A 25699-nucleotide genomic window follows, 5' to 3' on the forward strand; every position below is an offset into this window, starting at 1 on the left:
GGATCCAGAGGACATGAGCAGACACCCAAGCACTGCTAGAGTATCAGTGAGAAGAAAGGATCCAAAGGACATGACCAGACACCCAAGCACTGCTAGAGTATCAGTGTGGAGAAAGGATCCAGAGGACATGAGCAGACACCCAAGCACTGCTAGAGTATCAGTGAGAAGAAAGGATCCAAAGGACATGACCAGACACCCAAGCACTGCTAGAGTATCAGTGTGGAGAAAGGATCCAGAGGACATGAGCAGACACCCAAGCACTGCTGGAGTATCAGTGTGGAGAAAGGATCCAAAGGACATGAGCAGACACCCAAGCACTGCTGGAGTAGCAGTGTGGAGAAAGGATCCAGAGGACATGAGCAGACACCCAAGCACTGCTGGAGTATCAGTGTGGAGAAAGGATCCAGAGGACATGAGCAGACACCCAAGCACTGCTGGAGTATCAGTGTGGAGAAAGGATCCAGAGGACATGAGCAGACACCCAAGCACTGCTGGAGTATCAGTGTGGAGAAAGGATCCAGAGGACATGAGCAGACACCCAAGCACTGCTGGAGTATCAGTGTGGAGAAAGGATCCAGAGGACATGAGCAGACACCCAAGCACTGCTGGAGTATCAGTGTGGAGAAAGGATCCAGAGGACATGAGCAGACACCCAAATGTTCTTGCACGTGTTTAATGCATGACCAATATCTACTTTACCCTTAAAATAGGGTTAAACATTATCATCTGGTTGATAGTCGCTTAAGCACAAATATTCTGGTTGCTGATATTTAAAAAACAGCAGTATGTAAGTGAATGGTCCTTTAGTGATGTAGTGCACCATCCATTCACGTTCCAGCTGCTTGTAGTAATCTGCCTCAGTTTACTTGGATTTAACTAAAATTAAATTAAGTTCACCTAGTAGGAATAACAAACAGAAGAGCATATTTTTATTTTTTCATTATATGCCATTAATGAACAGTTAGATCTATGAACAGCAGTGTTTTGCCTTCTATAGGTAACTGACTTGTCTTTCGCTATGAAATGCCCAGGGATTATGTTTTAGCACTAACCATTTCTTCTGAGTTTATGGAAATTAGGGTTTCCCAGCCTTATTCCGATGACCAGTAAAATGGACAGGGCGGCAGAGGGGTCAAGTTTGGCCCCCAACAATAACATTTGTCGGGGGGGGGGTACAAAATATGAACAGTATGGAACAATTAACATTTTTTCATGGATTGAGGATCTTTTATTTTTCTATATGAGACGAAACTTTTGGGATGGATAGGGACTGAAGTCTCAGTGATCTGTGTCACCATGGACTGGACGGGGACCGGAGTCTCAGTGATCTGTGTCACCGTGGACTGGACGGGGACCGGAGTCTCAGTGATCTGTGTCACCGTGGACTGGACGGGGACCGGAATCTCAGCGCTCTGTGTCACCGTGGACTGGACGGGGACCGGAGTCTCAGCGCTCTGTGTCACCGTGGACTGGAGGGGGACCAGGGTCTCAGCGCTCTCTGTCACCGTGGACTGGACGGGGACCGGAGTCTCAGCGATCTGTGGCACTGTGGACTGGACGGGGACCGGAGTCTCAGCGATCTGTGGCACCGTGGACTGGACGGGGACCGGAGTCTCAGCGCTCTGTGTCACCGTGGACTGGACGGTGACCGGAATCTCAGCACTCTGTGTCACCGTGGACTGGACGGGGACCGGAGTCTCAGTGCTCTCTGTCACCGTGGACTGGACGGGGACCGGAGTCTCAGCGCTCTGTGTCACCGTGGACTGGAGGGGGACCGGAGTCTCAGCGCTCTGTGTCACCGTGGACTGGAGGGGGACCGGAGTCTCAGCGCTCTGTGTCACCGTGGACTGGACGGGGACCGGAGTCTCAGTGATCTGTGGCACCGTGGACTGGACGGGGACCGGAATCTCAGCGCTCTGCGTCACCGTGGACTGGACGGGGACCGGAGTCTCAGCGCTCTGTGTCACCGTGGACTGGACGGTGACCGGAATCTCAGGACTCTGTGTCACCGTGGACTGGACGGGGACCGGAGTCTCAGCGCTCTCTGTCACCGTGGACTGGACGGGGACCGGAGTCTCAGCGATCTGTGGCACCGTGGACTGGACGGGGACCAGAGTCTCAGCGATCTGTGGCACCGTGGACTGGACGGGGACCGGAGTCTCAGCGCTCTGTCTCACCGTGGACTGGACGGGGACCGGAGCCTCAGCGCTCTGTCTCACCGTGGACTGGACGGGGACCGGAGTCTCAGTGATATGTGGCACCGTGGACTGGACGGGGACCGGAGTCTCAGCGCTCTGTGTCACCCTGGACTGGACAGGGACCGGAGTCTCAGCGCTCTCTCTCACCGTGGACTGGACGGGGACCGGAATCTCAGCGCTCTGTGTCACCGTGGACTGGACGGGGACCGGAGTCTCAGTGCTCTCTGTCACCGTGGACTGGACGGGGACCGGAGTCTCAGCGCTCTCTGTCACTGTGGACTGGATGGGGACCGGAGTCTCAACGCTCTCTGTCACCGTGGACTGGACTAGGACCGGAGTCTCAGTGCTCTCTGTCACCATGGACTGGATGGGGACCGGAATCTCAGCGCTCTGTGTCATCCTGGACTGGATGGGGACCGGAGTCTCAGCGCCCTGTGTCACCCTGGACTGGATGGGGACCCCTCTGATAAATGAATGAAATTTAAGCCACACACATGCAAATGAAACCTAACACGCTAGACATTTAAACATAAATGAGCATGTCACTCCAAAGGCTGCCTTGATTTTCAGTTCATTCATGTTTGCTCATTGAAGTGAAATTGAAAGCGACATGAGGAATGCACCACAGAGATTGATTTGGCATACATGGCGTTGTGGCATTATGCAGATGTTGTGGAGCAGACTGTTTATCATTTAATGATAAAAGTGAAAAAAAGCAGAGAGTAGGTAGAGTCAATTGCATGTTATGTACATACAGACTTGGACAAATTTGTTGGTACCCTTACACAAAAACACATCACTATTTCTGAAATAACTTGAAACAAACAAATGTTTAATGGCATCCTTTATTGTTTATTCCATATTTAACACAAATCAGAATCATCAGCAATCACTGCCAATAAGCGATCCCTGTATTTCAAAATGAGATGCATTTGCCGACAGGTAATTTGGCCCACTCTTCCTCAGCGCTCACGCTGTCTCCGTTTTGAAGGGTGGCATCTCCACACAGCAATTTTCAGATCTTTCCATAGATCGTAGATATTAATATTAAGATCTGGTCTCATTTCAGAATAGTCCAATTTTATTTTTTTTTTCTCAGCCATTCTTCAGTGGTTTTAGCTGTATGTTTTGGGTCATTATCCTGTTGGAGGACCCATGACTTGCAACTGAGAGTGACCTTGCTGACACTGGGCAGTATGTTTCACTCAAGGATGCTTTGGTAGTCTTGAGACCCTGCACAGTCCCTGCACAGATTCACGGTTCCCCATACCAGGTGGTCCTCCAGCTTTCACAGTAGGTATGCTGTTCTTTTCTTTCAAAGCTTCATTTTTTCCTTCTGTAAACAAAGAGCTGATGTGACTGGCCATAAATTTCCAGTTCTGTCTCATCAGTCTAAAGAACATTTTCCCAGAAACTCTGGAGCTTGTCAACATGCATTTTGGGAAATTCCACTCTGGCTTTTTTTACGTTTTTATGGTTTTCTGTCAATAGTGGAGCCCTCCTGGGTCTTCTTTCATGGAGCCCATTATTGTTAAAAATGTGATGGATGTTATGATCAGAAAGTGACGTATCTTAACCTTGGAGCTCAGCTTGAATAGTTTTGGATGGTCTCCTTGGCTCGTGGCTTCCTTTACCATCCACAATGTCCTTCTGATCAATCTGGGCTTGCATTTCCTCTTATGTCCACATCCGGGGAGATTGGCTACATTCCCATGAACCTAATACTTTTTAATAATATTGGCAACTGTGATCAGAGGAAGATGAAGCTGCTTGGAGATGGTCTTATAGCCTTTGCCTTTAACATGGTTATCTATAATCTCCTTTCTGAGCAGCTCACTCCATTGCTGTCTCTGGTCCATGTTGAGTGTGACGTACACAATGATACCAAACAACACAGTAGCATGTTCTTTAAGTTTAAATATCCTGAATGGCTGATGAAAAGCTTGAAGGCACCTGTGATACTAATTAAGGTCAAACACTTAGTTTGAAACATGACTAAAATGCAAGGATGAACTGTCTCTTTAGGGTTACCAACAAATCTGTCCATACTATTTTAGCATATCTTTGTAAAATAAACAATAAATTATTTCTTTTCACAATTCTATTGGTTTACTCGATCACATACTAAAGGCACGCAGGTATAAATTAGACAAATGCTTTTAAATTAATCACTTTTAAGGAGAAATGAAGCATTGTTTCAATGATCTGTAAGGGTATAAACTAATTTGTCCACGTCTGTACTGATTATACTAATCTGGAATTTAGTATGTTTGAGGCTGATTCCAGAACCTTCCATGTACTGTAAACTACCGGTGCCCTTTAGTGTCAGGTAGGCAGATAAGAAAAGGTGAGATTGTGACATGTAAATAAACTGTTTATTCAGGGGGGAAAAGCATTCTCATCTTCACCGGCAGCGTTTGGAATATTCCATATGCAGGATACAGAGTGATAAAAGGAGTGGATATATAAAATAAAATCTCTCGTTTTCAGAGAGTAACTCCATGTTAAGTCCATCGCAGGGCTCATATTCACACAATCAGTGTAATTTAAAGACACAAATTAAACTAACTGCATGCTTCTGGAATTTGAAAGGTAATCTGTGTGAACACGGGGCGAAGTCACAGGTGCCACATGTCCGACAGGATCCACTTATATAATATCACAATTCACAGAAATGCTGGCCTTGTTGTGAGACACCAAACACAAATAATCACCCATTTTTATAATAACCTTTGACTTGGTCTGCTGTGTTCTTATCATATTCGTAAGTCATCAAGTCAAGTCAGGTCAATTAGGTTTAGTTGACATTTCCAGCATATATACAGCACACAGGACCATGGTGCGCAAAAAGCAATACAATACATACAAGACAGGACTACACAACTGCAATGACAGGGCAAGACAGCATAAGGTGCAGTCAAGAAGTTGTGAAAAACAGTCATGAAACACATTTGGTGTTTTTGTTTAAGTGTACATTATTAAGTCCTACGCTGTGCTGCCCTGTCCTGTCCTGCCTTACGCTGTCCTGTGCTGTCCTACCCTGTCCAATCCTGCCTTGTGCTGCCCTGTCCTGTCCTACCCTGTCCTATGGTGGCCTGTCCTGTGCTGCCCTGTCCTGTCCTTTCCTACCCTGTCCTGTCCTGAGCTGTCCTGCCCTGTCCTGTTCTGTCTTGCCCTGTCCTGTCCTGCGCTGCCCTGTCCTTTCCTGCTCTGTGCTGTCCTGCCCTGTCCTGGGCTGCCCTGCCCTGTCCTGTCCAGTCCTGTCCTGCCCTGTCCTGTCCTGAGCTGCCCTGCCCTGTCCTGCCCTGTCCTGCCCTGCCCTGCCCTGCCCTGTCCTGTCCTGAGCTGCCCTGCCCTGTCCTGCCCTGTCCTGCCCTGCCCTGCCCTGCCCTGTCCTGTTCTGTCTTGCCCTGTCCTGTCCTGCGCTGCCCTGTCCTTTCCTGCTCTGTGCTGTCCTGCCCTGTCCTGGGCTGCCTTGCCCTGTCCAGTCCTGTCCTGCCCTGTCCTGCCCTGTCCTGTCCTGTCCTGTCCTGTCCTGCCCTGCCCTGCCCTGTCCTGCCCTGTCCTGGGCTGCCTTGCCCTGTCCAGTCCTGTCCTGCCCTGTCCTGCCCTGTCCTGTCCTGTCCTGTCCTGTCCTGTCCTGCCCTGTCCTGCCCTGCCCTGCCCTGTCCTGTCCTGCGCTGCCCTGTCCTTTCCTGCTCTGTGCTGTCCTGCCCTGTCCTGGGCTGCCTTGCCCTGTCCAGTCCTGTCCTGCCCTGTCCTGCCCTGCCCTGCCCTGTCCTGTCCTGTCCTGCACTGCCCTGCCCTGTCCTGCACTGCCCTGCCCTGTCCAGCCCTGTCCTGCACTGCCCTGTCCAGTCCTGCCCTGTCCTGCCCGGTCCTGTCCTGTCCAGGCTTACCTAGATGTCTGTCACTTTCACTCCGCAATTCGGCTGTTTTAGAGATCACACCCCTCTTGTAGCACATGGATTAGCGTAAAGACTTTTTCTTAGCACTACTCACTCCACCTTTCATTTTTCCACACGAGCTCCACCTACACTCAGTGTGCCCATTGCTCTCTCTCTCCACAATGTCACCTGATCAGTGTAGTTGCCAGTTTTGGTGTGAATTTAGCTCTCCTCTCTGTGCATTTTAAGGCGTGGGTGTTTTTATTCTGGTGCTTGGATGTGGAGACCTGAGCAAGCTATTAGAGTTTCTGATGTATGTCATACTATGAGAGTAACATTTAGGCCAGCTGGGTAATCACACTGTGATTCCTCCTTCAGTGTCTTTTAGAAAGTGCATTTGAACATTCTGCTCTTTGCAATTCTCATTGGATTTCCAAGCATCGTTGAATTTGAGTATTTGTAGTAGCAGCAAAACGGATACATTTTGCTTTAGTTCCTGTAGCAGATGGTGTCATGTGATGGTTCTCATTCATTGCCTTAAACTTCGCTTTTTTGTATCCCAAGTATATAACAACTGTAAAGTGAATAGTGTGATATTAATTTTAACAATGGGGTTTAGCAATTGAATGACTAAACATGGAAAAAATAAATGCATAAAAACATTAATTCTGCATACGTTTTTGCTTCCATCACAGTTGAAAAGCACAATACTATAGAAAGCAGAATTTATTTATATCAGATAGACTGTAATGGTTCGGCTCGGCTTGTAAACAGTACATGGAGCGAATGTGGGTGTAGTGTGACTTGTAGGCATTCATTTGCTCTAACAAAGGAATAGATAACTGACTTCGTTTCTTAGATCCTGTATCTATTGAGTGGGAGGTGTTGCCACTGTTGGCTGATCTTCTTGACTTCTTTCCCTCTGAGATTTGGTAAAATTATGTGCCCTAAAGCTGTCATTAAAACTCACACTTGCTTAACGTAGTTTCATCTTTCCTTTTCTTCTTATTTTCCCAGTTTGCCAATTTGTATTTTGGCCTTAGCTTTGAGTGGTAAATATAAGGGGAAAAGTGTTTGTTTGAATCTCATACATAATGATTCCATTTTTCTTAACTTAACTTAATGTTGAAAATTAAAGTAAAACTCTCAAAATACAACCAGACTTCACTCCATCTGATGTCGACTTGGAAGCGATGCTACATGCTAAACAGACACAAACACCTACTTATTCTACTTATTCGATTAGTGTCTTACACATGGGCAACGACTGACAATTATAGATTGATTTATGCAGATATTTAAAAAATCTACACATTCCTAGAGCTTTTTCATTAGCACTATTCAGCTTGAGATTGTTAAGACACACATATTATCAAAAGCATGTGTTTATAACATATTTATAGCCTGCATACCTCTGCAATGCTTTTTCAACACAATAGAAAACAGATTTCATATATATACATATATATATATACACATACGTGTTTACCTCATATTTAATTTAAAAAACAAGTTTTTCATGATGATTTTCATCATTTTATTTATTTAAATTTATCGCTGCTGTTTTATCTCGCATTATTTAATTTTGTGTCTAATAGGCTTTGTCTGAAAGACGTGAATGGAGCAGATTCTGCATCATATTGCAGGCACATACACTCCTTGAATCTCGTGCCTTCTGACTCGACTAGTTATCCAGAGCCGCCGTGAATCTATGACATATCACACACAAGAGCCACATTAGCACCAAGAATACTTGGCAAGCTACCAATGCTGCAATCTGCTTTGATGTATTAGTGCTACAACACTCCAGGGAATCAGACCAAGGATCATTTAGGTCAGGGGAAGCACTTGGAATGAAGACCACTATATGTTTATATATATGGTCCATCCTGATTTGAACATCTTTAATAAAAATATCTTTCCTTAAAATATTCATTAACTTGATTATCTTAATTAAATTAATTTCTGAAAGATACAGCAGATTTTATTTGTTTCTTCCTTAACTACCTGGGCATTTTGCATGGTTGAGGTGTAGTAACCAATAAATCAACTCCTTTCCAAAAGAGTGGGACACTGTGTAATAAATAAATAAAAATAGAAATAATACAATGATTTATAAATCTCTGGAAAATATGCTGCCTGGATTGCAGCATGACTTGCTCCAAAACCATTATACACCATTGAGCATTAATGGTGCCTTCCCAGATGAGCGAGCTACCCAAGCCATGCCCACTAATGCACCCCCATACCATCACGGAAGCTGGCTTTTGAACTGTCCGTCGATAACAAGTCGGACAGTCCCTCTCCTCTTTAGTCTGGAGGACTAAAGAATTTGACATTTTGATTTGTCAGACCACAGGACAAATTTTCCATTTTGCCTCCGTTCATCGTAAATGAGCTCAGGCCCAGAGAACATGCCAATGCCTCTTGATCACGTTTAGATATGGTTTCTTCTTTGCATGGTAGCGTTTCATCCTGCATTTGTGGATGCAGCGACAAAGCATCTTCATAGATGATGGTTATCAGAAGTGTTTCTGAGCCATGCGGTGATTTCCGCAATAGAATTTTGTCTGTTCTTAATGCAGTGCTGCCCGAGGACCTGAAGACCACAGGTGTCCAGTGTTGGTTTTCGGCCTTGCATACAGAAATTTCTCCGGATTATCAGAATTTTTTTTATGATATGTACCATAGTTGATGAAATTCCCAATTTAATTGCAATATTAAGTTGAGGAATATTATTCTTAAATTGTTGCACAATTTGCACATGCAGTCTTTCGCAGAGTGGTGAACCTCTCCCCATCTTCACTGCACAGAGTGGTGAACCTCTCCCCATCTTCACTGCACAGAGTGGTGAACCTCTCCCCATCTTCACTGCAGAGACTCTGCCTCTCTGGGAGGCTCTCTTTATACACAGTCATCTTACTGACCTGTTGCCAAATAATTACATGTGAGATATTCAGCGAGGTGTTTTGTTTTAGCATCACACAACTTTTCCAACCTTTTACTGAAATTTTTTTAAATGTGCTGAAATTAAAATTATGCAAATATTTGTCATAAATCAATAACATTTCTCAGTTTCAACATTCAATGTGTTGTGCTTGTTCTATTTTCAATTAAATACGGGCTTAGATGATTTGTAAAACATTGCATTCTGTTTTTATTTACATTTTACACAGTGTCCCAACTTTTCTGGAAACGGGGTTGTACTGCAATAGCGTTTCCAGTTTAGAAAGAATGACGGTTTTGTGCTAACGTAACTGAAACCATATTTAGCACACTGCACATTAAAAGCAAGCTTGAAATGAGCCGTGACAAGCATGATAAGCCATTATGGCTGAGAAATTGGCAGAGGGAATGGAGTAAGTGTCTAACACTTATACTTTTACAAGTGACTGCTAGGCAGAGAAATGTGTAGGTCTGAAAGCATGGTTAGCTGCCTTCAGAATTGAACATGGCTTAAATAAATTGTCTGGCAAGCCTATTTCAGTGAAATAATAACTTATGACGTGACATGTGTCACACATTGGTTATAGGAGGGAGCATTTTATCAAATACGATTAGACAGTACGATTTCAGTCCCACATCACCAATACTTAAAAAGCTTAAATAATTATGAAGGCTGAGGGTTTCAGACTCGCCTCATGTCCAGTTCGTGCGCAGTTTGTCGCTCGCCATGTGTGCACCGGATTCCTCTAGCAGTACAAACATACGTGGCTCAGTGAATTGGAGACTTTTAAGTGTGGAAATGTTGCCCTGCTGATAGGCTGACATCCCGTCCAGGACATGCTATGCCGTGTGCGTCGTGTATCCCCGGAATGGATGAGGGGTTATCCGAGATGATGCATATTCATTTTTAATGGCCTTTGGTTGTAAGATGTGTGCAAAGATACATATATCTTTTGCCTTTTAACTTGTTTTGCTGAATTATATTATATTATATTATCCTCTCGCGAGACTATGTAATAAATATATTTGTATTTATTACATTTTGCTTATATTTGGTCATTGTCACGTGTCAGACTTACGCATAAGATACCACATTTATTGCAGTTTAGGTTAATCTACACCAAAATAGTAAACTTTGTTCTGCAGTGTACATCTTTATGCACTATATTTTCTAATAAAATTAGTAAATATGAATAGATTGTAAAAAGGCATGTTATGAATACATCCGAACTAGAAATATTTACTTTGCCTGATATATTATTCTTTTTTTGTATTATAAGCATAATCTGAAATATAAACAAGACGTTGAATGGAGGAGATTATTAATTATGTTTGGGTTGAGCCGGTGCCAGACAGCCAGGTGGGGGAGGTGGCCACCTCCTCAGGCACCGATTCAGAAGAAATGCTTGTCTGGACAAGGTCTGGTGCTGGGGCCTCCCGGGGCTCCACTTCGGCTTCGACTCGCACTGGACTGAACATATTGTATAACTGTGTATGGCAACTTCTGTTTAAATCTAAAAGCATGTCAGCTATTCTCTCTCCTAGCTTCCCAAGCGTAGCTGTTCAAATGTTTCTGACAGCTATCAGTCTGGATCCCGAACCTCACCATCCCTCTCCTCGCTGAGAAGGCGAGGAGCTCTAACACCTCTGTCTTGTGCTCTTCGTTCTAGTCGCAGCGGCGTGTAACCTTCCACCTGCCCGACGGCTCCCAGGAAAGCTGCAGTGACAGTGGTCTAGGAGACCACGAGCCAGTAGGCAGTGGAACACTCCTCTCACATCCTCTCCCTCTGGTTCAGCCGCAGGAGGATTTTTACGAACAGGCTTCACCCGACAAACGGACTGAGGCAGACGGCAACTCTGACCCCAACTCTGGTGAGTATCTCGCCACCTTCCTCTGGACACAGAAATGTGATTTTTGCAGAACCTACCTGAGGTTGGTAGAGGCAAGAAAACCAGTTTCTGCTCTACTACATAACTTCCTAAACCCGCTCTTTTTATTATGTCTGTGCATTATACCCAGAGTATATCATCTTTCGATGCAAGAGTGCTATACCATCAAGTTTCAACTCTGTGACATATTTCTTCTAAAATACTTTAAAGTTAAGCTTGATATCATGGCCATATACCAGTCTCATATGAGTCTCAGGTAAGTTCGTTCAAATAAAAAATGTCCTCATTGGTATACATGATTTTAGCTAGAAAATGGGGTGGAGGGGGGAGTGAGTTTGAATCCACAATTTTGCTTAACAGATGTTCAAAGGTATGTTTATGATAAACCCCAAAATTCACTTTACACCCTAAAAGTTTTAATTAGTCCATCTGTTAATTGTATTAACGATTTGTTTTTCGGCTTTCTAGAACTCTGTCCAATGCTGTTGTATACTAGGTACAATTTTTTATTCCAATTAGTTCTTCATCTGGTGCATTTCTTGCGAGATGATTTCCCACTTGAATGCTAAACGTATTTGCAATGGGAAATGGCCGTGAGCATCATACCTGTCTTATCGTTATGGAACAAAGAGCAAGAACATGTTGTCTACGGTCACAGTCCAGTTCTTCTGAGGAATCTGCGTCTGTAATACTACTTACCGTCCTTACTGTGAACATGCCAGTAAACAGCATGTGACAAGCGGAAAGGAAAATATTCATTTGAGTATTTTGGAAGCAAAGTGGGGGCGGCATGGTGGTGCAGTGGTTAGCAGGGACCTCTGGGACCCGGGTTCGAGTCTCCGCCTGGGTCACATGTGTGTGGAGTTTGCATGTTCTCCCCATGTCATCGTGGGGTTTCCTCCGGGTACTCCGGTTTCCCCCCACAGTCCAAAAACATGCTGAGGCTAATTGGAGTTGCTAAATTGCCCGTAGGTGTGCATGTGTGAGTGAATGGTGTGCGAGTGTGCCCTGTGATGGGTTGGCCCCCCATCCTGGGTTGGTCCCTGCCTCGTGCCCATAGCTTCCGGGATAGGCTCCGGACCCCCCAAGACCCAGTAGGATAAACGGTTTGGAAAATGGATGGATGGATGGAAGCAAAGTGTAACCTGATTCTTTAATTTCGTCGGCTTTCTTAGCAGGGACATAGGCGATCTCCTAGCGGGGACATAGGCGATCTCCTAGCGGGGACATAGGTGATCTCCTAGCGGGGACATAGGCAATCGCCTAGCGGGGACATAGGCGATCTCCTAGCGGGGACATAGGCGATCACCTAGCGGGGACATAGGCGATCTCCTAGCGGGGACATAGGCGATCACCTAGCGGGGACATAGGCGATCTCCTAGCGGGGACATAGGCGATCACCTAGCGGGGACATAGGCGATCTCCTAGCGGGGACATAGCCACTGGTATACATACATCTGCCCAGCATCTGCCTGATATACCCAAGTTATACTGAAATAATGTAATATTCAATTTGTTTGCTAATTTGCAAGATGTCAGTGTGAAGACAGCTTCGAGCTCTGGCCTAAGATCTCGGGCTAAGCCGCTGTGCCTGCGATCAGAAGGTCACCAGTGTCAGCCCGGCCTCGTGTCTGAGGGCCCTTGATCAAGGCCCTTAACCCCCAGCTCCATGGGTGCAGAAGGTGGCTGGCCACTGTGATATCCAAGCTTACCCATGTCTGTGTGTCTCATGGAGTGCAGGGCGGGGTAGCTGAATAGAGAATTTCCCCATATGGATCAATAATTTTCATTCTTGATCTGCAGCCGACACTAATCTGATTTAAGTATCACCTGTTCACATTCTTCCTGCTACTGAAATGGTTCTAAGATGAATGCATCGACAAAAATTGTTTTCTGCCAACTTGGGGGGGGGTGGCGTGGGGGCTCAGCATAATCTTGCCTAAGGTGCCACAAGACTAAGAGCTGACTCTGTCTCTTAGACTTAGTGCTGAAGAAAGGTCTGCATTAGAAAGTAATAGAGATATCTATCTATCTATCTATCTATCTATCTATCTATCTATCTATCTATCTATCATCTATCTATCTATCATCTATCTATCTATCTATCTATCTATCTATCATCTATCTATCTATCATCTATCTATCTATCTATATCTATCTGTCTGTCTATCTATCTATCTGTCTATCTATCTGTCTGTCTATCTATCTATCTATCTATCTATCTATCTGTCTGTCTGTCTATCTATCTATCTATCTATCTATCATCTATCTATCTGTCTGTCTGTCTATCTATCTATCTATCTATCATCTATCTATCTATCTATCCATCTATCTATCTGTCTGTCTATCTATCTGTCTGTCTGTCTATCTATCTATCTATCTATCTATCTATCTATCTGTCTGTCTGTCTGTCTATCTATCTATCTATCTATCTATCTATCTATCTATCTATCTATCTATCTATCTATCTTTTTACATCTGCTATTCTCTCAGTCCATGATTCACTCCCCACAAAACTAAACTCAGTTTTATAAAAATCTGTGACTGCAATCAAAAACATTAACATCTCAAAAGTTTTGTCTTTGGTTGGTTACTTATGGTTAAGGTTGGGGCTGGGTGGGGTTAAGGCTGTCATGGTTGGAATTGGGGTTTTGCCTATAGAAATTAATGGACGGTACCTACAATGATGTGTGTGCGTGTTGGTGTGTCAAGAACTCAAATCAAGTCAAGTAGGTCGTCAATGTCATTTTTCACCATATACAGCTGAGTACAGCGCACGGTTAAACACGAAAGAGCGCTTCTCTCGTAGGCGCTAACAGAAGTCTAACGCATAACAGCCTTATGTGTGTTTGTGTGCGCATACGAGTGCATGCATGTATTTTTTATTTGACATGTTTTTGGGCAACTTCGGGGTCTATACTCCATCAGCCGCATATGCCAAAAAGGGCTTAAAAAGTTACTCGCTATTGAATTGTGCATATTCTCCTCTCACTGGCACAATCACAATCCCAACATAAGAAGGTGTGGTCGTTTATGAAGTATAATTATTTCATCAACCAAATAAAGGGGTTATGCCCTCGATGATTTTGTCAGCACTAAGAACGTGGAACATGGACTCTTAAATTTACTCTTAAATTGTGAACACAATTGAGATTCACAGAAACATTATTAATTTGAAAATGAAAGCATGGCAGTAGCCTACTATGCTTATACTTGGTCATTCTCGTGCACATGAGAATCCTTTGAGAAAAACTAAATGTTACAATGAAAACCAGCATTTTAATTTTATGCAGTGCATTTGACATTACCTTTCCTTCTTAAGTATATTAAAATGATGACATTTGTAGCACTGATTTCATGATTCCTCAACAATTACATGGGCGCTGCCATTTCAGTTTAAATAACACAAACCTAGATAATAAAAAAAATCTTTAAACTTTTTGAATGTAACCCACAATAGACAATGAATGCCTTCATTCCATCAGTTGTTTTGTATTGTCAATTGTTTTACTCTGCAACTAATTAACTACCTCAGAGGCAAAATCAACATTTTAAACAATTAACTTCTATACTGTGAATCTATTGTCAAACTAATTTTAAAAATTAGAGAAAATTGATGTTACGGTAATGAGTTTGTGAGAATGATCCATATTGTGTTTAAGAATGAATCCAGCTTTGGCTTTTCTTTGCTCTTTATTCAAAGCAATTTTGTAAACAAGCCTAACAAACAGATATGCTGTAAATGTTAGTATCATTAGTAGTATCGCCTGAAAGCTTAGAATACATTGTTGATAAAATAATAATGCAATCAACTGCATAGTCCAAACAAGCTGATATGCTGCAGCATAGGGTGCGATGTATTATTCCAAACCAATCGTTAGTCGCTGGCACTAAAACCCCACACATCTACCCCATTAAGCATAGAATAGTTAGCTATTAGGTGTGTGTCCAGGTCAGGTAGTTCTTTTGCTGTCCCCTGACCTAGTGTATGTATGAAACAGTCTTGATGAAATGTGTGTTACAGCAGGGCTTGGCAAGAGGATGGTCCACAGTGCAGCACTCAGAACAGAAGGGGGTTTATTTCTACAAAATGGTATCCGAAGGGATACCAGAGAACAAAGGGACACACTGGTGAGCAACTAAACACAAACTGACTGAGAAGGATGTTAGAGGCAAGAATATATACAATGGACACAAGGCAAACAAACTCTAACAGCTATGGGGACCATGCAGGAAACAAAAGCAAGAACATGCATACACAAGCACACATACTGTAATGACCAACTGAGGACTTCAGACATGCACATAGCAGATCAAGCTTTCAAAAGAGGGTAAGTTTGCGGCTCTATTCAAGGGTTTTGTTAGAAAACTCCAGAGATGAATGACACAGCTCGTGCCTACAGGTACTGGCTTACTTTCTGCGATCAGTGAGCAAGTCGAATGAAAGCTTGACAGTCATTTTTATGGGAAAAGGTATATTTTATCTTTGTACTGTTATAGTTTGTCATCTTTTTGGTAATGAACAAAATACTTTGTAGTGCTTGCTTTTTATTTTATTAACGCTTTTATTTAACTTCTTGTAACTCTAGCCCCTTAAATATGTCCATCATGGTAGTTATATTTTTACTTATTACAAAAAACCATGGCACAAAAACGGCAAACTTTCTAGTCATGTTGTTCAAAGGGTGTGTGAAGTGTAAGGACCGGTTTTTGGTTCATTAAGACATTAATTTGATTTATTGACGGCCATTTTTCCATGCTAGTTACAACTCGGATGTATGTGTCCAAACCACTAGGGGCAAGTAAGATAAAGTTAAGACCAAATGGGACAGCACCCCCTGCTGGCCAAACGGGAAACTGATAAACCAAAGCAGACAGCACAGGGACCAATCATGAACATATGGGACAACAGAAACACTGCAAGAATATTTGCAATGCAAGAATAATGTGTGACAAGAATACTGACCTTTTTTCCTTTGAGGCTGTGTGTGGTTAATTCTCATTAGTTGGAAAGAAATTAATCATGTACAATTTATCAGCTAATGATGCTGATTGTGAATTAGTTACCTTAATGATTGTCTTGAAAAGAGATACAAATCTTTTTTTTTTCTGTGCCTGTGGACGAAGGAATTTCTAAAAATAAAAGTTTCCATTTAAATATTCACTGAAACTTTTCAACATTTTTTTCCATGTATGTGTATGTTTTGGAGATTTGTATCTATGTAGCCATGTCTAGTTAAGTAATTTTAAAGGGAAAAAAAATATATACTGCATCATACATAATATTAATTTCCATAAAACATGCATGACAGGTGCAAGCGTACAATAATTTATACAGTAAATGCCAAACTTTCTAGTCACGACACGTTTTGTCATTGCAGTTTAAATTTTGACTTTTTTAGTCTGCAGAAGTTGTATATCTTTAGTCTGTTTCACGAAGGAATATAAATGTATATTCCTTATGTATATTCCTTATTTTCACATAATGACAAGCAAATTTATGAAACAAATCAGAATATAGAGATATATGCAATGGTTACTATAAGCAGCAATATCGAAAACTGCACATATTTTTTAATTATCTAAGGAATTTCTTGGAATGTCCTGTCCACAAACCAATGCAGCTTTGTCCATTTTGTATACAGTACACTACCAAAACATTACTAATTTAGCACATTTACATTCAGTGTAATGCAGTGAGGGAAATTAAATTGTCAGTTTTCAATAATCTATGCACACCACAGGGAATAAAGAGCATGTTCATCACTCATTTATTTATTTATTATTCTGCCTGTTAAATTAAGCTCTGATGCCATATATTTTGAATTTGCTTGGGGGGGGGGCAGCTTGGCATTACAGATGGCACATTTTGTCATTGCAGTTTAAAATGTGTCCTCCATCTGAATAGCACTGGCAAACTTTCCTTTAACATGCACCTCCATAGCTTATTAACAAAGAAATGAATTCCTAAGCTTCTTCATTTTACATTAGTAGGCTAGAGAGCAGATGGTTGGAACCATGGCATTAAAACCTGATTGCAAGCAATTGCTTTGGAAAATATAAGCTGCAGAGAAGCAGGGGATCCTTTGACAAAGAGAATCCTTTAATAAAACAGCTTCCTTGTACTGTATGCCTTAAAGCGTCGAGTGCATGCACTTATTTTCAGTGTGGGATATAGAATACATCACGGTCGTGCTCCTTTTCTGCCAGGAAGGGGTCATTTACAAATTTGATTACAGAAATCCTGTCCATGTTTCCAGCTCACACTGCATGCTGTTATACGTGCATGTTTACGCCCGTGCGTTCATCAAACTAAAGAGACGGTTTCAAACGATTACCGATAAAATTTTAATCTCCACCACGTTGCTTGTGGCATGTCTAAGAGTAATAAAAATAATCCCCGTTAAAGTTAGAGGTGCAGAGCCTAGACAGTTTACAGATTCAGAAATGTTTGGGATAATTAGTAGCATTAATCCAGTATTTTTATGCAGCAAATACAGTTTTCATATGATTTAATTTATAATATAATAACTGCAGGGGATAATTAGAAGTTATTCATTATTTACAGTAAATTGATGCATGTGCTTTGACTTAAAAATAATTTAATAAATTTAGAGTTTGCCCAGAGCTGTTTATATGTCTTGTACTTTTACTTTGTGGACTGAGTAAGACCATTAAACATGAATGTCGAGTCTTACGCAGTGACATGGATTTAGCAAGGAATCTCATACCTGCTTGTAGAGCCCTGTTTCTCAGTTCATTATTGGTTTGATGCATGTACATGTACTGTATTCCAGGTGACTGACTTCAGTGTTCACACCATTATTTTATGCAATAAACACAGTTTTTCATATTTTCATGTGGCAATAACCATAAAAAAAAATGTTTACATAGTTTTCCATTGTTGTGGTGTTATTCGAGGGGTATTTTGGTATATATTGAGCATAAAGCAGAATGTGTTCCATCGCCGGTGAATCTATCATTCCTCCTGGACTCTAGCCCAAATGGTCACACAGCAGAAGGGGTTGGGAGATTTTAGATTCACTCATTTTGAACCACAGACCAAGAAATCCAGCACATGCCTTTAGCACATAGCTACTGAACAAAGGGGCAGCTTTGTACAGAGCCAAGTCCTATTGTTAGAATAGTGTGTTTCACACACAACGTGACAAGCTGCTGCAGGTAGCACGTGTGCCCTACGCTGCGATAAAAGACTGCGTGGATGAAGGACTTGGAGAGAAAGAGCTGGAAGGTACAATGCTGAGTGTAAGGTTTGCTGTGCTGCGAGCTAAAGGCAAAAAGGTGAGAGAACAATCTGTGGCATTATTGCCATGTAATAAAAGAGACACTTTCATATTCCGCATTTGTTTTTAGCGATAGAAAATTCCTCTGTTATGCACTTCAGTTCCATTCTGATTTCTTCCCTTGAACCTGGTTTGCAGGGATAAAAAGGACCTTTCTTTCATTTGCAAAGCAAAGGGAATAATTAATAGTGAATTAATACCTGAAGTAACTGACAAAAAATACAACAAATTTGGAGTATTAGGCAATATTGAAAGAAAGAGATATTGAATATTGTATAATTTTATTAAATGAAATAGTCCTGTTTATCTGATGGTTTTTATCCATTTTAGGGTGTGTGCTTTGCTTTGTATGGTGTGAAGTGTATTACGACAATAACTGTCAACATTTTACAGATTATATAGATAAAGTGTATATAAATAAAGTGACGAGAAAAGCAGCACTCCGAGTATGAGTAGTGGGCCGGGCCCATATCAGTCAGTGGACTCAGCTCCCCCTCCTTGAGTGCTGTGATGTCATCCATGTGATGTACAATTTTGTCAGATGAAACATCAAAATAACAGACACTCACCAGTAAAATGTGACTGAATATTCCGTATATTACATTACTATATTCCGTATATTACATTACTATATTCTGTATATTACATTAATGTATTTTGGTCTGATGTGGCCCAGATGTCCATGTCAGATCCAGGTAATAAGGCCATGGTCCAGGATTTAAGTTAATACAAAGTCAAGATTTTTTGCTCTTATTGATATAGAATCTTCAGGTTAACAGCTACCGCTGTTGAGGAACAGTGCACAGCCTGCAATGTGCAGCATCCGATGGGCTGCTTGAGTCACTCCTCAATTTGGTACATGCTTCTTTGTGAAACAGAGTGAAAATGATGTTGTCTCTGCTTTTATCATGGGATTTTATTGTCTATTGCCTGGAGGGTCTTCCTTTCATTGAACTAAAACACAATACTGTTCAACAAGGTATCCCTTGGACAACAATCGTTGCTGCATCATTGGTATTAAAACTTTCTTCTGCTGTCTTGTTTAATTGGACCAGCACACTAATTGGAGGTTTCATATCGTTTATTTTTCCAGCAAAATCACTTCTACTCTCAAGTGGTCTAATGATGTATGACCGCTGATTGTCTCTCAGAACACAATGAAAGGAATGTGTTTCAGTAAGTTTTTTTTCATCATTTTTACAGTGTGAACGGACGTGATTTCAAGAATCGCCTTCACACGTTTCTCCAGCTTTAAACTTTTAAAAACGCTGAGCTTCATTGTATTGTCCAGTGAGCAGTAACTCTTAATTTAAACCAGTTAGTATCAAAACACATTGGTTTCTCATGTGCCTGAACTTCATGCTGTACGCCACTGAGCTTCTTTGTTTGGCTGGCTTGAGTTCGGTACTTCTCTTTGACCGTTGCTGAAAGGCATGGCCTTTGAAGATTTGACGCATAACCTAAATCATTCCACTGTGGAAGCTTTATCACCTGTCAAAACGCGAAGGTCTGGGAAGCTGAAGCATGCAGTCAGTAGCTTCTGTGATAAAAAGGCCATTTCTACAAGCGCACAAAGTGTACATGAACACATGCAGCATCACATCGGGGCGATTTCATAAATGGTCAAAGTGCTCCGTCATTCCACAGTCCAACATTGATTTGATCTCCCTTTGTTTGTTGGTGTTGACCTTAAGAGATTCATATTAAGTGTGTTTATATTTCATTTAGATTGTTTGGAATATAGGAACACATGATGTTGAGAAGGCTATAACCAATTAGTCATGTACCAGACAGCACGGTGCTTCGATGATGGGCTGCTTCACACCTTCAGTGCGGGGAGTTCCATAGCATCCAGCTCAATGTGTACAGACTGTAGGTTCTGTTTTAGATGGATTTCCCCCTGCAGTAAAAAGACATATAGTTACAAGTGAATCTGTGTTGCCCGTTGTGTATGAGCATGTCTGTGCCCTGTGTGCCCTGTGTTCTATGGGCTAGGGTGGAACCCTTAAAATATCCCATCTATAATATACGTACTATATATGGTATAAGATACAGTATTGGTTTTGAAGTATTATGTAGTGTCTACTAAATAGCCTGTGATATGATTATTAACATTCAAACATGAAAGTTTGTAAGTTGTGTAGGGTTAGGGAGGATGGGGATACATATATTCTGAAATACTGTACTGTATTGTTAAACAAACAAAAAAAAAGAAAAAAAAAGATTTATGTATTATGATCATTAAACTTGTGGAGGTATAAATGTCTACATGTCAGTAAATATGTTACCCTGCAACGTACTGGATTTAAAGGATTTCTGTCTACAAAGAGAAATTAGAGACTTAGAGGAGAGAAAAACAGAGTTCAGACAAACAAGAGGAGCAGCATCTCTGCATTATTAATTGTTAAATACTGTCAATGGATACTGCCGCCATTAACAAAAGCCAGAAAAGAGGCTGAGTGAAGGAGGATTGACAGAATGAACATGCCTTCAGTATGTTCACGCTGTGCATGTATAAGAAAATATTTTATGTAATGTGTAGTGCATATCTCTGTTTATATCTGATACATCCGGAATAAGCGATGCTGCGAGCCGGTAGCCCATTCCAGGCAGCCAAGAGCATTAATCTCTCTCTCTCTCTCTCTCTCTCTCTCTCTCTCTCTCTCTCTCCATTTATATCCATTTACATATACTATATATAATCTCCGTTTACAAATAACTACAGTTTTTTTAAGTTATTGTCTTAGGTGTGTAATTATAGAAAACTGCCATAATTAACTTAAGGACGTGGTAGCATGGTAGCATTGTGATTGTGTATAACTGAAATAGCTTGCACAGAATCAAGTGACATGCAGCTTATCAGTCTTTCTTTAATTACAAACTGTCCCCTGCCAGCATATGACTGCCTCTGCTCCACTCCATCCCCTCTGTAGTAACATGGAACTTCCCTCCCAGGATTTGCAACACTAAAAAAAGAGCTTGACCGGCAACAGAGTAATCAATGTCTTCTCAGGTTCCACTCAGGAGGACACCCCCTAAGCCCACCTGATTTTGCCCCATAAATTCCCTTGTCGATATATAATTATGGACAGAATTCAATCCTTCTGCTTTATGTGATTTAGCACATTAAGGGTAATCAATCCTCTAATTAAAGCTGTGTCCCAGTTCTTTGAAAAGGTTCATGGGCTGACTGCAGGAGCGTCAGGTCAGAGCAGTCCCTTCTTCTGAAATCTCACGAGGGGGGGGGGCTGTTTTTGCCTTAGCTGCTTGAATATCTTTGCTGTCTTTTTTTCACAAGGTGTTTGGATTCATGTTCAGATATATCGCCGCACATTTGCCTGGGGAATTGCAGCAGTAGATTCCTGTAGAGTACTTTCATCACCTCACAGAAGACAATTACAGTACTATAATGACTTATAGTTCACTTGAGGGGCATGTAATAAATAAATAAGTGGATTCACAGACAGATAAATAAATAAATAGCAGGGCCTGAAGAATACAGTGGTTTGACTTTGATTTTATTGCTTGTCATATTTCACCAACGGCAGAGCTGGGATCACACAAGCAGAGTCGCCCGTTTTTAGGCACCGTAATACACAATGCGGTGAGGAGCTTTCGCTTCTTCTACCACCACAGAGTTTTAATGCATCATCTACGAAACATCCTCATCCAGTCTGTTCCCTGGATGACTAGACTGCCAAAGTAACTGGGTGATCACATTGGGTTTGAAGTATGCCTCACTCACTTAGCCATGCTAAGATGGCCCTGGAGATTTCTGAGCTTCCTTTTCCAAAGTGTAACATTCTCGGATTCGTTCCGTCACTCACGTTCCACAGCATTTCAATGCAGCATTGAAGCCTCGCTGTCCTGCTGCTGTAATGCATGCTGAATGGCCGGGATGACTGACTGCCGTTTGCCAAACACACCAACAAGGCCATCCAACCTGTAGCACCAGCCGCATGCCACCTGCCGTTCCTCAACGTACGTTTCAATCAGGAGACAAGTTCTCTCAACCGCTAACAGCATTCAGCTGTCCAGGGGCTGCTTTAGTCTTCCTCTGAGTGCCAGAAGCTGTCCGCTGTCAGGCAGTCTGGGCGCCCCCGCCTTTCACTTGCCATGCCATCAAAAAGACAATGGCTAGAATTCCAAGCCTGTAGTGTATCCCTGGAAAAGTCACTATGCAGAGACATTGCTACCAATTATTATATTTTGAATATATTTTTATTCTCCTTTTTTAATGGGTTTCCAGTTTACATTATTTGCAACATCATGTTCTTAAAATTCAAACATGTAAGCATACAGGCAAGAAATTCTACAGTCTATAAATACTGTACTCCACTGGGTACTGTGATGGTACTGGAGCCAGTCCCAGTAAGCATAGGGCAAGCCTGGATGGGACGGCATGAGTACCTACAGGCCTGGATGGGACGGCATGAGTACCTATAGGCCTGGATGGGACGCTATAAGTGCTTACAGGCCTGGATGGGACAGCATGAGTACCTATAGGTCTGGATAGGATGGTATGAGTACCTATAGGCCTGTATGGGACAATATGAGTACTTACAGGCCTGTATGGGACAGCATGAGTACCTATAGGCCTGGATGGGATGGTATGAGTACCTATAGGCCTGGATGGGCCAGCATGAGTACCTATAGGCCTGTATGGGACAGTATGAATACTTACAGGCCTGGGTAGTCTTGATGGGACAGCATGAGTACCTAAAGGCCTGGATGACCTGGATGGGACGGTATGAGTACCTACAGGCCTGGATGGGACAGCATGAGTTCTTACAGGCCCTGATGGCCTGGATGGGACAGCATGAATACCTACAGGCCTGGATTGGACAGCATGAGTGCCTACAGGCCTGGAGGGGACAGTATGAGTATATACAGGTCTGGATGGGATGGTATGAGTACCTACAGGCCTGGATGGGATGGTATGAGTACTTACAGGCCTGGATTGTACGGCATGAGTGCCTATAGGCCTGGATGGCCTCAATGGGATGGCATGAGTATCTACAGGCCTGGATGGGATGGCATGAGTACCTACAGGACTGGAGGGGACAGTATGAGTACCTACAGGCCTGGATGGGACGGTATAAGTACCTATAGGCCTGTATGGGACAGTATGAGTACCTACAGGCCTGGATGGGACGGTATGAGTACTTACAGGCCTGGATGGGACGGCATGAGTACCTACAGACACGACGTCCCCTAAGAATGTACATAAAATTAGTGCTTCTGAGACTACCTTTACATTTGCATTTTTACCATTATAATTCCAAGGATGAACTTAATTTATAAAGCTAAGCATTGTTATTCATGAAATATAGCCAATTACTACCTTAAACCAGTTCACCTAGTCTGTGATGATATTGCAATATCTATGCACATTTTAATGAGGAATTAAATTATATTTGGGTCAGAGACAAAACTGTTTTCTCTTTTTTTCACACTTTATCAGCCAACACACCATGTTTTGTTCTTCTTGCAAGTAAATTTTGAAATATCATGATTTCTGTTTGCCTTTGAGTTGATTTTATATTTGACCCTTGAGTGTGGATATCATTTTCAAGAAGTGTGTTCAAAAACAGTAATTACAAATACATTCCTTGTTATCTGAAAAATGAGGACAAGTCACTCAGAGGCACACTACATGGAAGTCACTAAGAGGTACGCTATTGTGAAATATAATTACGCAATAATTTTACCTCTTCTAGTATTTTTTATGAAATATGACAGGAGCAAATAGACTGAAAATCTTAAATCAGAAGCAAAATATGAAAACATCAGATTTGCTGCCTACAGTTAGAAAACATCCTTTGGAACGAACCTGTCTTTAATTTGTAATAGTGTAGCCTATGCACAGATAAAAAACTGCAGAATTGGCTTATTTTTCTCACGGCACCTCAAGAATATTCACTGTCAGCAATGAGAACGTAGGAGATGTGATATTCTTTAAGCAGGTGTGATGTCACAAAAGAGAAAAGAAAAGAGAAATGGAAAACACTGAAAACTCAGCACTCACCTTTCATTGGATTTAAGAGTGTTAGGAGATTTTTGTCTCATCATGTCAATGTGGCAGCTGAAAACTGGTGATCTTACCACTGCATGTTTATTAGATTCCCCAGATTTAAAAACCTCAGCGGCACTGGCATAAAGTGCTCTCCAAGCAACGTATCTTCAAAAAACTCACCTTAACCCCTCTAAACTGATCCAAAGGTGTACTCCCTATGATCTCCCCTAATCCCAGATGCCCTGTGAATGTAAAGTGGCTCAAGCAGTCTTCTCTGAGGCACGTGATAAACTGTTAAATCTGTTTTTTTCCCTTCTTCTTTTTTAAATGGTAGGTATAGAATAGAAACAGTATTTTAAGAATTTCTGGTAAATCACGTGGCTTGTGCTTCGCTCATTTGCACAGATAGCCTGTGCAGAGGAAGAGAAGATTAAAGAATTATAGTATGATATCATTGCTTCATGTGCAGTGCAAAGAAAGCAGATTTTAAAGCAAAAGCAGGTGATATGGAGAAGCCCCCTTTAGAGAGTGTGGCGGCCCGGCCTGGGTATTCTGCATAGTTTCTTGCTATAGTTGGTGCTTTTCTTGGGAGTCTCACCAGGAGGCGTAATGGTGAGGACTGAAGCGCCTTATATATAAAGTTTAATTGTCCTCGACATTTAATCAATGGAAGTATAGCAGAATTACAACTTTACTTCGGTACATTTATACCTGAACACCAGTAAATAAAGTGGTGAATGATTTATTTCAAACAACCTTTTACGAGTAGTACATATCTGTTTATTAACATCTGTTTAACATCTGTCTTGTTCAGTGACATCCGTAAACTGAGGTGGATTTTAGTTACTGTGTGCATCTTGAAGTGTGGATCTTGATTATTATTTTTATCATTATTATTTTTCTTAAGAAGAAGTGTTACTTTCATCAAAACTAAATTAGAATTTTAATTATTTTCCAAGAGGGAATTTTGAATGTTTCCAAAGGCCTACATTAAATTTAATAACTTAGCACTTTTTTTTTTTTAGAAAAATCCTGATAGAATTTAGCCCGTGGTTCCCCTTTGTTAGCAGAGAAGCAGGCACAGTGATATTACAGCATGACAGTAATCGTGCACATTTCCCCAGCAAAACTAATTCTTACAAATTTTCTAATGAATGAAGCAGTATTTTGTAAGAGAGCATCAGGAAACGAAATGAAATTGAGCAATGGTATCTCGAAATTGTCCATCGGTCGGAGAATTGTCTCTGGAGTCGGTCAAAAATTGCAAAGACTATTGAAATGAGAAATGCAGACTGAGGTTCAAAAGAAATTCAACTACATGGAATATGATTGGTCCACATACCTGTAGGGAGAAGAGGATTGCTGTGCTGGAAGGGCAGTTAATAAGAGGTGAGAGGAAACCAGGGCAGCGGAGACAGATGGGGGGATGGCAGGTGCAGACAGGGTGAGCACCTGAAG

General features: G+C 42.0%; 1 protein-coding gene across 1 annotated transcript in view; it reads left to right on the forward strand.

Moving 5' to 3' along the window:
- The window catches only part of LOC125709580 (protocadherin-9-like), a 157182-nt gene that overhangs the window by 101081 nt on the left and 30402 nt on the right, over positions 1-25699 (forward strand). The window contains exon 4 of the mRNA XM_048978174.1: positions 10702-10903. Coding sequence (XP_048834131.1) covers positions 10702-10903 — 202 coding nt within the window. The remainder of the gene's footprint in view (positions 1-10701; positions 10904-25699) is intronic.

The sequence above is a fragment of the Brienomyrus brachyistius genome, chromosome 16 (genome assembly GCF_023856365.1).
Source record: "Brienomyrus brachyistius isolate T26 chromosome 16, BBRACH_0.4, whole genome shotgun sequence".
In the NCBI taxonomy this organism is placed as follows: Eukaryota; Metazoa; Chordata; class Actinopteri; order Osteoglossiformes; family Mormyridae; genus Brienomyrus; species Brienomyrus brachyistius.